Source organism: Doryrhamphus excisus, linkage group LG7, assembly GCF_037039965.1.
Source record: "Doryrhamphus excisus strain RoL-2023G ecotype Guam linkage group LG7, RoL_Dexc_Guam_v1.1, whole genome shotgun sequence".
Classification (NCBI taxonomy): Eukaryota; Metazoa; Chordata; class Actinopteri; order Syngnathiformes; family Syngnathidae; genus Doryrhamphus; species Doryrhamphus excisus.
In genome coordinates, this window is record NC_136363.1 from 2784257 (window position 1) to 2797616 (window position 13360).

General features: G+C 41.4%; 1 protein-coding gene across 1 annotated transcript; it reads left to right on the forward strand.

Moving 5' to 3' along the window:
- The first annotated feature begins 33 nt into the window (after positions 1-33).
- ngly1 (N-glycanase 1) lies at positions 34-13266 on the forward strand. Its single transcript, XM_058047060.2, has 12 exons — positions 34-220; positions 1950-2064; positions 2313-2501; positions 3384-3546; positions 6418-6637; positions 6721-6842; positions 7770-7915; positions 8894-9004; positions 9095-9280; positions 10392-10577; positions 11727-11904; positions 12817-13266. Exons 1-12 carry the CDS (start codon positions 117-119, stop codon positions 12990-12992), a joined length of 1896 nt encoding a protein of 631 aa, XP_057903043.2. The 5' UTR covers positions 34-116; the 3' UTR covers positions 12993-13266.
- The last annotated feature ends 94 nt before the right edge of the window (positions 13267-13360 follow it).

Genomic DNA, 13360 nt, shown 5'->3' on the forward strand with positions numbered 1-13360 from the left:
GAAAATAATCAGGCGCAGACTGAACAGCTAAATTCAGGACCCAAAAGAGATTGTAAACAACTAGCTTACAATGGTGCAGACGACTTTTGGCGAAGAAAAGGACTAAATCAGGGGAAATGCCGGCCTGTACGCCAGCAGTTGCTGCATTATGCGACAATTCAAAGGAAATATTCCTCGACGTGTGCAAGTTATTACTTACATACGCCGACAATATTTTAAGGTAAGGTTTTTTTAGCACAATGTTGAACGAGGCGTTTTACTGTTTACGTCTTTGTGATAAATGATACGCCGCCATGCCGGTGTATGTTTAAAAGTGATCAAGAGTTGTAGTTAGCATTGTGGGTATTTCTGAAGCGAGTGTAGCGAGCTGTATTGAATGTAAATATGGTCCTAAACTGGCTGTATGGTCATGATAACTTAAGCTAAGCTTATAGTTTGGTCGGGATCAGGTTATGTCCAGGCTTAAAATGGCCTATGAAAATTCCATAGTTTAACTAATTTGTAGATGGCGAAGTTCCCGAGACAACCTAAGGAGAAACATTCTTAATTTTACGAGAATAACGTCATAATATTATGAGATAAAATTTTAAACAAAAGTTTAAATAAAGAAAAATACATAGTAATAAGAGAAACAAAACAACAAATAAAGTCGTAATTTTTGCAAAATTAAGTTCCAGAAAATGTTACCTTACAAGAATAAAGAATTTACAAATTTCCCCACTGAGGGACGAATAAAGGCATATCTTAATAAATTACGGGAATAAAGTCATAATTACGAGGAAAAAAAATGTATGAGAAGAAAATAGAATGAAATTAAAACCGGCTATAATTTTATGAGAATAAAGTCATATTCTAATGAGAATTTAAGTAGTACAGAGGTTAAAGAGTCACAATATTACGGGAAAAAAACGCAATAAAGCTGTCATTAGATTTGGGACCAGTAAAAATGGGGAAAAACGGTTGTAATTTTACAAGTATAAAGTCATAATTACGAGGAAAAAAAATGTATGAGAAGAAAATAGAATTAAATTAAAACCGGCTATAATTTTATGAGAATAAAGTCATATTCTAATGAGAATTTAAGTAGTATAGAGATTAAAGAGTCGGAATATTACAAGAAATTAAAAAAAAAAAACGCAATATAGCTGTCATTAGATTTGGGACCAGTAAAAATGGGGGAAAACAGTTTTAATTTTACAAGTATAAAGTCACAATTATGTGAAGAAAATAGAATTAAATAAAAAACGGGTATAATTTTATGAGAATAAAGTCATATTGTAATGAGAATTTAAGTAATATCGAGATTAAAGAGTCGGAAAATTAAGAGAAATAAAAAAAAAACGCAATAAAGCTGTCATTAGATTTGGGACCAGTAAAAATGGGGGAAAACAGTTGTAATTTTACAAGTATAAAGTCATAATTACGAGTAAAAAAATGTATTCAATTAAAAACTGCTGTAAACTTATGATAATAAAGTAATATTCTAATGAGAATTTAAGTAGTATAGAGATTAAAGCGTCGGAATATTACGAGAAATTTTAAAAAAAATGCAATAAAGCTGTCATTAGATTTGGGACCAGTAAAAATGGGGAAAAACGGTTGTAATTTTACAAATATAAAGTTCAGATATTAAGAAAATAAACCCACAATATTATGCGGAAAAATCATTTTAGTAGCATAGAAATTGTATAAAAGTCATAATATGAGAAACAAACAAAAAACCTTTTTTTTTTATTTTTCATCAGAAGTTTGGACACCCCTGGTTTATGTATTGCAGTCAAAGAGTTAATATAATAAAGTCCCTATTCATAATGGTAGAATTGACATTAGTTGATAATATTGCATTGGTGGGTAAACACTATGGCATTCATTATGAACTATGTTGTTTTCCAAGTATATTCTAATATTAAAGTATGATGTCCATTCAATGTAATGATCTTTCTCACCAGGAATCCCGACTTGGAAAAATACAGATCAATCCGCATTGACAGTCCTACTTTCTCTACCAAACTGCTGCCAGTCAACGGTGCGGTGGAATGTCTCTTCGAGATGGGCTTTGAGGAGGTAATGTGTTGCAGCGGTCCAACCGTTACCGATTCCTGGCATAACATTGACTTTAAATGCCTGATACATTTATTCTTCAAATAAATATCATATTTATCATTCAGTATGTAGCCACAGATGACCATATTCATGTCTCAAAAATAAACAGTTGTTATGCCTCCTAGCTACCACTGCTTTTCAATCAGGGATGACTTGGAGATCAGTGTCACATTCGTGCCTGGTGTTTGTTTTTTTTTTTCCTTTTATAGGCTGACACTCACCTTGTGTTTCCCAAATCTGCATCAGTGGAGCATTTAAAGGCCATCAGGGAGTCCATTGCCGCTGAAAGAGATCAGAGACTACACAGAGGACAGTCTGTCCACCTTACGGCTTCTGCAGAAAACCGGACTTCATCTATTCAGTCAAGTTCATTACCTCCAGTACAACCATCATCTTTGGTAATGATATATTGGTATTCATTCATTCATTTTCTACCGCTTATCCTCACGAGGGACGCGGGAGGTACTGGAGCCTATCTCAGCTGTCTTCGGACTGGTGGCCAACCAATCACAGTGCACATATAGACAAACAACCATTCACACTCACATTCATACCTATGGACAATTTGGAGTCGCTAATTAACCTAGCATGTTTTTTGGAATGTGGGAGGAAACCCACGAATGCACGGGGAGGTCTGCGCGCTAACCACTTGTCCGCCGTGCAGCCGATATATTGGTACATGTTTGTATATTTTGTAGTTATAACTTGTCTACATGTGCCCTGTGATTGGCTGGCGACCAGTCCAGCGTGTAGCCCCCCCACCCCCCCACCCCGCGACCCTTGTGAGAAAAAGCGGTACAAAATGAATGAACTTGGGAGTGTTAAGTTGCTGTGTGATGAGTTTAGTGATCACACACCCCCATGGCGTAATGTTTGCAGAAAATATGGTGCAAACAGTATGCAAAATGTCGCACACAATTAATACACAGATAATTATTGTGCACACCTAACAAAAAACAAATAACTCCAATAAAAACAATAACTCATAAGACTAACCGTAATTGGTAGACTTGGTACTTTCTGCAGTTGTGTAAATATCTGCTAGTTCAGTGATCAAACTCCGGTCACAGAAAACCTTTTTAAAGCTTTTTACAGTACAGAAGTGTGCGGGAATGTATAAATTTAATATTTCCTAATGTTATTGCGTGCTAATGTGCCTATGAAAACTCCAGACTTCATTTTATGCTGCTAAGTTGATGGATGTTGGATGTTGTTGATATACCATAATAACTAAAAAGCATTACATTGTATGAGACCTCTTAATTTATTTTGTCGCGCAGACGAGCAGCAAAGACTTCTTGGTGAAGCTTCAGTCCAACTTCCGACACGTGCTGCTGTACGAGAATCCCGGACTGCAGGAAAAAGCCAGAAGCTCCATCCCTTGCGGCCGGCTGTCCTCTGCTGCTGAGCAGAAGCTTAAGATGGCTAAAGAGGTTGACTCAGGTACAAGACACATTCACACTATTCATTCATTCATTTTCTACCGCTTTTTCCTCATGAGGGTCGCGGGGGGTGCTGGAGCCTATCCCAGCTGTCTTGGGGCGAGAGGCGGGGTACACCCTGGACTGGTCGCCAGCCAATCACAGGGCACATATAGACAAACAACCATTCACACTCACATTCATACCTATGGACAATTTGGAGTCGCTAATTAACCTAGCATGTTTTTGGAATGTGGGAGGAAACCGGAGTACCCGGAAAAAACCCACACATGCACGGGGAGAACATGCAAACTCCACACAGAAATGGTCGAGGATAGAATTGAACCCTGGTCTCCTAGTTGTGAGGTCTGCGCGCTAACCACTCGAACGCCGTGCAGCCGATAAATTGGTATATGTTTGTATATTTATTAGTTACAACTTGGGAGTGTTAAGTTGCTGTGTGATGAGTTTAGTGATCACCCATGCATGCACGGGGAGAACATGCAAACTCCATACAGAGATGGCAGAGGGTGGAATTGAACCCTGGTCTCCTTGAGGTCTGCACGCTAACCACTCAACTGCCGTGCAGCCCTCAATATACATATAACATATTAAAATAGGTATCCGTTGCCACATAGTGGTTCAAAATCTGCAGCTGGGCGGGGGGGGCTGCACAGTGATCTGGTGGTTAGCGCGCAGACCTCACAGCTCGGTTCAATCCCATGCAAACTCCACACAGAGAAGATTCATTGGGTGTGGCTGCCAGGGCGCTGCAATGATATCAGCCTCCCTCTGGGCTCTGGCTCCCTTTGGTGGAGAGAGGCACCTTTGCATGATGCAGATTGCCGAGGGTGGAATTGAACCCTGGTCTCCTAGCTGTGAGGTCTGCGAGCTAACCACTCGAACGCCGTGCAGCCAATAAATTGGTATATGTTTGTATATTTATTAGTTACAACTTGGGAGTGTTAAGTTGCCGTGTGATGAGTTTAGTGATCACCCATGCATGCACGGGGAGAACATGCAAACTCCATACAGAGATGGCAGAGGGTGGAATTGAACCCTGGTCTCCTTGAGGTCTGCACGCTAACCACTCAACTGCCGTGCAGCCCTCAATATACATATAACATATTAAAATAGGTATCCGTTGCCACATAGTGGTTCAAAATCTGCGGCTGGGCGGGGGGGGCTGCACAGTGATCTGGTGGTTAGCGCGCAGACCTCACAGCTCGGTTCAATCCCATGCAAACTCCACACAGAGAAGATTCATTGGTTGTGGCTGCCAGGGGAGGGTGGAATTGAACCCTGGTCTCCTAGTTGTGAGGTCTGCGCGCTAACCATTCGAATGCCGTGCAGCCGATAAATTGGTATATGTTTGTATATTTATTAGTTATAACTTGGGAGTGTTAAGTTGCTGTGTGATGAGTTTAGTTATCACCCATGCATGCACGGGGAGAACATGCAAACTCCACACAGAGATGGCCGAGGGTGGAATTGAACCCTGGTCTCTTAGCTGTGAGGTCTGCACGCTAACCACTCAACTGCCGTGCAGCCCTCAATATACATATAACATATTAAAATAGGTATCCGTTGCCACATGGTGGTTCAAAATATGCGGCTTGGGGGGGGGCAGGGGGGCTGCACAGTGATCTGGTGGTTAGCGCGCAGACCTCACAGCTCGGTTCAATCCCATGCAAACTCCACACAGAGAAGATTCATTGGTTGTGGCTGCCAGGGCGCTGCAATGATATCAGCCTCCCTCTGGGCTCTGGCTCCCTTTGGTGGAGAGAGGCACCTTTGCATGATGCAGATGGCCGAGGGTGGAATTGAACCCTGGTCTCCTAGCTGTGAGGTCTGCGCGCTAACCACTCGAACGCCGTGCAGACGATAAATTGGTATATGTTTGTATATTTATTAGTTACAACTTAGGAGTGTTAAGTTGCCGTGTGATGAGTTTAGTGATCACCCATGCATGCACGGGGAGAACATGCAAACTCCATACAGAGATGGCAGAGGGTGGAATTGAACCCTGGTCTCCTTGAGGTCTGCACGCTAACCACTCAACTGCCGTGCAGCCCTCAATATACATATAACATATTAAAATAGGTATCCGTTGCCACATAGTGGTTCAAAATCTGCGGCTGGGCGGGGGGGGCTGCACAGTGATCTGGTGGTTAGCGCGCAGACCTCACAGCTCGGTTCAATCCCATGCAAACTCCACACAGAGAAGATTCATTGGTTGTGGCTGCCAGGGCGCTGCAATGATATCAGCCTCCCTCTGGACTCACATCTATATGTTTGTATATTTATTAGTTACAACTTGGGAGTGTTAAGTTGCTGTGTGATGAGTTTAGTGATCACCCCTGCATGCACGGGGAGAACATGCAAACTCCACACAGAGATGGCAGAGGGTGGAATTGAACCCTGGTCTCTTAGCTGTGTGGTCTGTGCGCTAACCACTCGAACGCCGTGCAGCCGATAAATTGGTATATGCTTGTATATTTATTAGTTATAACTTGGGAGTGTTAAGTTGCTGTGTGATGAGTTTAGTGATCACCCATGCATGCACGGGGAGAACATGCAAACTCCATACAGAGATGGCAGAGGGTGGAATTGAACCCTGGTCTCTTAGCTGTGAGGTCTGTGCACTAACCACTCGAACGCCGTGCAGCCGATAAATTGGTATATGTTTGTATATTTATTAGTTATAACTTGGGAGTGTTAAGTTGCTGTGTGATGAGTTTAGTGATCACCCATGCATGCACGGGGAGAACATGCAATGCCATACAGAGATGGCAGAGGGTGGAATTGAACCCTGGTCTCCTAGCTGTGAGGTCTGTGTGCGAACCACTCGCAATGAAAGCTAAGCTTGCATTTTTTTCTTTCCTTTTTAAAGAATGTAAACTGGGAAAAGAGGACTTCCTCGTGCTGGAGCTGTTGAGTTGGTTCAAGAATGACTTCTTCTCCTGGGTGGACTCTTTGCCCTGCGGCCACTGTGGAGGCAAGACCCTGAATTCTGGTTCGCTCAGTCCCACCGCTGATGATCTGCACTGGGGAGCCAATCGAGTGGAAGATCACCAATGTCAGAGCTGCCAGCTGTCCACCAGATTCCCACGGTTGGTGATGACACTGTGGCTGCTTCTTTTGACTACATACTGTATATGACCGACAATACAGTATTTGTTGTACAATACACTAGATATAACAACCCAGAGAAGCTGCTGGAAACCAGACGGGGGCGTTGCGGGGAGTGGGCCAACTGCTTCACCCTTTGCTGCAGAGCGCTTGGCCTGGAGGCCCGCTACGTCTGGGACAGCACAGGTACATCACATAATGCAAAATGAAAGGATGCAGATTTGCCATTTTAATAGTTTGTAAAGTGGTTGAGTGGTTAGCGCGCATATAGACAAACAACCATTCACACTCACATTCATACCTATGGACAATTTGGAGTCGCTAATTAACCTAGCATGTTTTTGGAATGTGGGAGGAAACCGGAGTACCCGGAGAAAAGCCACGCATGCACAGGGAGAACATGCAAACTCCACACAGAGATGGCTGAGGTTGGAATTGAACCCTGGTCTCCTAGCTGTGAGGTTTACGCGCTCCAATACAATATTCTTAATGTAAAAAACATTGATGTAAAAAAAAAAAGGTCATGTTTTGAGGAAATTCTAACTTTTGCACCCATTTTCTAAACATAGTGACTCCGTAATCAGGAAAAAACATTATTAGAGCCCTCCAGACATATAATAACACCCCTATAGTCACATTTATACCCATATTACCCAATATAGTAGACATAGTAAGCCACATAAGATATAAATACTCTTGATATCCAAGTTTTATTTTTCATAGTTCATTTTGTTGTTGCAGCTGGACTACCCAGCATGCTTTGCGGGTATTTGGAAATAACCGTTTTAAGTTAAGTATTAATATCAACTCACTAGTGTACCGAGTCTTCTCTATGCAAGTGAAGCATAGGCCTTGTACCTGAAGAACGCAGGTTCAATGCCTTCATGCTGTGTTTTCCTGGTTCTGGGTGTCACCAACAAGGATGCTTTGGGCCGGACATGAATATCGATGTTTGCCGTGCTAATGCAACGACGACTCCATCGGTCGAGCAATGACGACCACATCGCAAATGATGTTCTGTATAGCGAATCGGCCACTGCCTCCAGACTTTAGGCGCCATGCAGCAGACCTGGAAGCAGAATCCTCAAGAGCGTGTTTCTGTGTATTTCTCAGACCACGTATGGACCGAGATTTACTCCGTATCCCAACGCCGCTGGCTGCACTGCGACTCGTGTGAGAACATCTGCGATAAACCTCTACTGTATGAAGTTGGCTGGGGGAAGAAGCTCTCCTATATCCTGGCTTTCTCCAAGGACCAGGTGAGGAGTTACACCTGAATTTGGTAATGGTTTAATTTCATTTGAACATGCATCAGATTGCAATTGAATGCATCCCATAATCAGTTCACAGTTCCACATGTCCAAAAGGAGTAGGAAGAAGCAAAGCTTATTAAATCCTACCCCTCCGTCTGGTACTTTTACAATCAGTAACTGTTACATTTGTTCACTTCCTGCTTTCCTAATATAATTTAAGTTTTTTGTTAGTTTTTTTTTATTTTAATTGTAATCCTAATATAATTTAATAATTAAAACTAACAATAATTAATATAATAATTTATTTTAATTTTAATCCTAGTATAATTTTATAATTAAAAATAATAATAATAATTAATTATAATAAATTAATAATAATTAAAAATAAATGTGTTTTTATTTTAATTTTAATCATAATATTATTTAATAATTAAAACAAATAATAATTAATTATAATAAATTAATAATAATAAAAAAATATTTTTTTATTTTAATTTTAATTTTTGCCACATAGCGAAGTACGAGGTGATATGAGCATCCAATGCCATAATGGGTACCATAATAAGTGTCAATATAGTGATATATATAGCACATCATGACTGGTTCAAGACTCTTCATCCTTGTATTTAGCAAACATGTTTTTTCTAGTATTGGATGACATTTTTCGCTACGTGGTTATTTTTAGCTTTATGCATTATTTTAGCTGTTTGAAGATGAACTATATCAGCGAGTTTAAATATTTGTGATTTTACAAATAAGGAGTTAGTATGTTCTCTGAATTATCCTTACTGGCCTTTTTTGCAGTACATTTAGCGAGCGAAGATTGCTTTTATAGTTATTAGCCTATATTTCCACACAATAAGTAGTAAGTATGTTAAAACCAGAGAGCAATAAAGAGTGTGGAGTGATTTCTGATTTGAGAACAAATTTTGCTTTCTCAAAACAAAATGAAATCTGAGCAATAATGTTGATGATATGTCACAGGTGATTGATGTGACGTGGAGGTATTCCTGCAAGCATTCTGAGGTTTTGTCGAGAAGAACCAGTGTTCCAGAGGCCTGGCTGCTACACACCATTATTGGACTGAATGCCACGGTAGGCGTTGGCATTTTTAGCCCTGCACGGAAGCTTCAAAGCCGTGTCGCCAGTGATGTAAAAACCTTTTAATGTCTTTTGAATCCGCAGAGACAACAATCTCTCAGTGCAGACAGGAAGAGGGAACTGTCAGAACGCTTGATTGTCGAACTTGTCGAGTTCATTTCCCCCAAAACACCAAAACCAGGCGAGTTGGGAGGACGGATCTCTGGGTCTCTGGGATGGAGGATAGCGAGGGGAGAGGCGGGAAATGCCGATACACGGACTACCAAACAGGTACCAGTAGATCGGGAAACCCATTCATTCATTTTCTATACCCCTTTATCCTCACTTGGATAAGCTGGAGCCTATCCCAGCCATATAGACAAACAACCATTCACACTCACATTCATACCTATGGACAATTTGGAGTCTCCGATTAACCTGAAATGGATGTTTTTGGGAATATGGGAGGAACCCGGAGTACCCGGAGAAAATATATCCCAAAATGTTCTGTCTCACATTGCTAGCATGCTAACATGAGAATACTAGCATTTTTTGCAATTTTCTTGAATATATACTTGAGCAGGTTGCACGGTGGACGAGTGGTTAGCATGCAGGCCTCACAGCTAGGAGTTCGATTCCACCCTCGGCCATCTCTGTGTGGAGTTTACTTGTTCTCCCTGTGCATGCATGGGTGATCACTAAACTCATCACACAGCAACTTAACACTGCCACGTTATAACTAGTAAATATACAAACATATACCAATATATCGGCTGCACGGCGGTCGAGTAGTTAGACCTCACAGCGAGGAGACCAGGGTTCCTGTGCATGCATGGGTGATCACTAAACTCATCACACAGCAACTTAACTTCCCCAAGTCATAACTAATAAATATACAAACATATACCAATATATCAGCTGCACTGCGGTCGAGTGGTTAGACCTCACAGCGAGGAGACCAGGGTTCAATCCCACCCTCGGCCATCTCTGTTTGCATGCGTGGGTTTTCTCCGGGTACTCCGGTTTCCTCCCACATTCCAAAAACATGCTAGGTTAATTAGCCACTCCAAATTGTCCATAGGTATGAATGTGAGTGTGAATGGTTGTTTGTCTATATGTGCCCTGTGATTGGCTGGCCACCAGTCCAGGGTGTACCCCGCCTCTCGCCCGAAGACAGCTGGGATAGGCTCCAGCACCTCCGTAACCCTCGTGAGGATAAGCGGTAGAAAATGAATGAATATATTTAAGCAGACACTATTGTGCTTGGCTGAGGTCTGCGCTTTCCATCTGCTTATTATTATTATTATTATTATTATTATTATTATTATTATTATTATTATTGAATAACTCAAAGATTAAATGTGTAGCTCGTTTGAATGAAAAGAATGTATATTTGTGTCAGGATGCAGGTTTTGTGTTCACGCCGACCGAGAAAGAGAGGGACGACAAGCTACTTCACGTGTTCTACAATGCCACCAAAGATCAATACTGTCGAGTGTCCAATGACTCTGAGGTCATCCACGGCTGGGATGGATGTGTGTGGAACAAGGAGTCCGTGTTCAGGAAGGTGGAGAATGACTGGCAGATGGTAGGTTGAAACAACCGTTATAAACCATGTTTTTACACTGTTAGGGACCAGGATTATTAAATTATTACATTTTGTGGTTGGCGCTGGCCACACAGCTAGGAGACCCGAGTTTGATTCCGCCCTCGGCCATCTCTGTGTGGAGTTTGCATGTTCTCCCCGTGCATGCGTGGGTTTTCTCCGGGTACTCCGGTTTCCTCCCACATTCCAAAAACATGCTAGGTTAATTAGCGACTCCAAATTGTCCATAGGTATGAATGTGAGTGTGAATGGTTGTTTGTCTATATGTGCACTGTGATTGGCTGGCCACCAGTCCCACCCAAAGGCAGCTGGGATAGGCTCCAGCACCCCCGCAACCCTCATGAGGATAAGCGGTAGAAAACTAATGAATGAATGTCCAATATTGGCTTTTTTTTTTGCGGGAAAAAAAAATGCTGATATTGTCCAACTCTGGTTGCACGGCGGTCAAGTGGTTAGCGCGCAGACCTCACAGCTAGGAGACCTAAGTTCAATTCCACCCTTGGCCATGTCGCTCGCCTTTCGAACCCATACAGTATATTTTTAAATATCGGTTTCCATGATCTGGAAAAAAATCTGATACTCATATCAACCGATATTGCATTTTTATGCTGATATTGGGCCAATAATTTTCTGTACCGATTAACGAACATCCCTAATTTTCATAATATTTTGACTAACCTAATGCTAACATGCTAACCATTTGGCATGTTCGGGGCATGTTTGTATATTTGTTTATACACCTTTTGAGTTTTAAGTTGCAGTGTGATGAATCGAGTGCTGTTAGCAAAGTGTTCTCAGTAAGACATTCACATTCATACTTATGGACAATTTGGAGTCGCTAAATTAACCTAGCATGTTTTTGGAATGTGGGAGGAAACCGGAGTACCCGGAAAAAAAACACGCATGCACGGGGAGAACATGCAAACTCCACACAAAGATGGCCGAGGGTGGAATTGAACTTGGGTCTCCTAGCTGTGAGGTCTGCGCGCTAACCACTCGACCGCCGTGCAGCCTGTTGTTGGGTCTTTTAGCATTAGAAGGAGACTTAAGAGGTGACAGACGGGTTGTACCAGAATGATACATTGTGATAAGTGATATTTTTCTCTGTGTTGATTTGATGTCTTCCTTCAGGTATATATTGCAAGAACCGAAGGCTCCTCTACAGGACAAATCAGCTGGAAATTTGACTTTGCGCAAACAAAACTGACAATAAAGTCCGTGTCAATCAGAGCAAGTAGCCAGACATTCCATTCTGGTAAAGTCTGCTGGCGTCTTCAATCTGGCTCCATTACTGCAGAGTTTTTTGGAGGTACGTAATACATATTCTTATCGAATATTCCACCGTGGTGCTTCGGTAAATAACCATTTAAGAGCACACTAAAAAAAAAATAAATGTTTAGCCTCAACAACAACAAAAAATCAACGCAACAGTTTCCATTAGAAACCACATATAGTTGGTGGGTAGACAAATTATCTCCCTGTAGACATGACAAAACACGACTATAGTCACATTTATACTTTTTTTTTTATTTACAACATATTGCGCAACTGCAGGGTCTTGAGACACATGCTAACTCGCAAACTAGAGAGCTAGCGACCTAAACGGTAAGCCTTCAAGTTATTTTCTTTAAACTTAAATCGCCAAAAACTTACCACTTCCACACGGATAGCGAGGATAACTATTAACAGTTATTTAACCTTTAACATGAACATTAATCAAACGTAATAATTTTTTCTGGGTTTACATGATACCATACAGCATCCATATCAAACTTACATTAAACTTTCATATCAAGGCGGGGGCCTCAAACTAGTGTCCTGCGGGCCACATTTGGCCCCGCGGGCTGCGTGTTTGAGACCCCTGATCTAAACCAATCAAGTGGTGTCAACAGATACTCTGAATTACTTTTTAGAGTGCAATTGATTCCTTATTTATAAATTGAATATTTATGTAGTTAAAGCATTGAAAACGTGTTTAAATATGCATTTTTAACATTACTAGAGCCCTCTAGACATGATATAACACCCCTATAGTCAACTTTACACTTCTTTTACCCAATATATTAGTATAATAAGAGAAAATAAGATGCAGAAGACATGTTGCATTGGGGAAAGTTCCTTCCTACAGAATAGAATACTACATGAATACTACATGTGAATACACGTTCCGTTACACGCCTACTGCCAGAAGACTTGCTGATGATGCGTTTCAAACCCTCAGATGGGAGCGTGCAGTCGTTCCAGAGTCTAAACTCGTCTTCCGAGTTGATGGTCACAGCGCAGCTAAGCGGTGGCGATGGAGACGCGTCATGGCAGCACTCTCAGGTCTTCAGGCAGAGTTTGAAGGAGACTGGAGAACCCTCGTTTGAGGTTCTCATCTACCTCCAGAACATGTGAAGATGAATACTGGAAATTATTTGTTTATTTCTGGTTATTGTGTTTCGGTTCCAAAATATCTGGATGACTAGTATAAGGTACTCAATCATGGTACAGGAGTAAATATTCACTTAAAAGGCCGTTAAATACAGTACACTTTTTTTACACTACATCTTATTAATGTGAATCGTGCAATAATATTTAATGAATGAATTCCTATTTCGCTCCAATTGTCTTGAATGTTGTAAATATTCATATTTGATTGTGTTAATAAAAAGTGTCTTCCTCGCTTCCCACACATCTAAGGTGCGTTCAAGAACAACCGGAATTTGCAGCACCAACTTTTGGCGCAACGCAGACGAGACAACTAAGTCAAAATTTGAGCCGCA

Excerpts from the sequence above, each read along its gene's own strand:
- ngly1 (XM_058047060.2), top strand. The coding sequence starts at position 117 with ATGCCGGCCTGTACGCCAGCAGTTGCTGCATTATGCGACAATTCAAAG. Across the intron at positions 2,065-2,312 it reads TCGAGATGGGCTTTGAGGAG|GCTGACACTCACCTTGTGTT; the intron begins GTAATGTGTTGC and ends TTCCTTTTATAG. Across the intron at positions 9,281-10,391 it reads ATACACGGACTACCAAACAG|GATGCAGGTTTTGTGTTCAC; the intron begins GTACCAGTAGAT and ends TATTTGTGTCAG.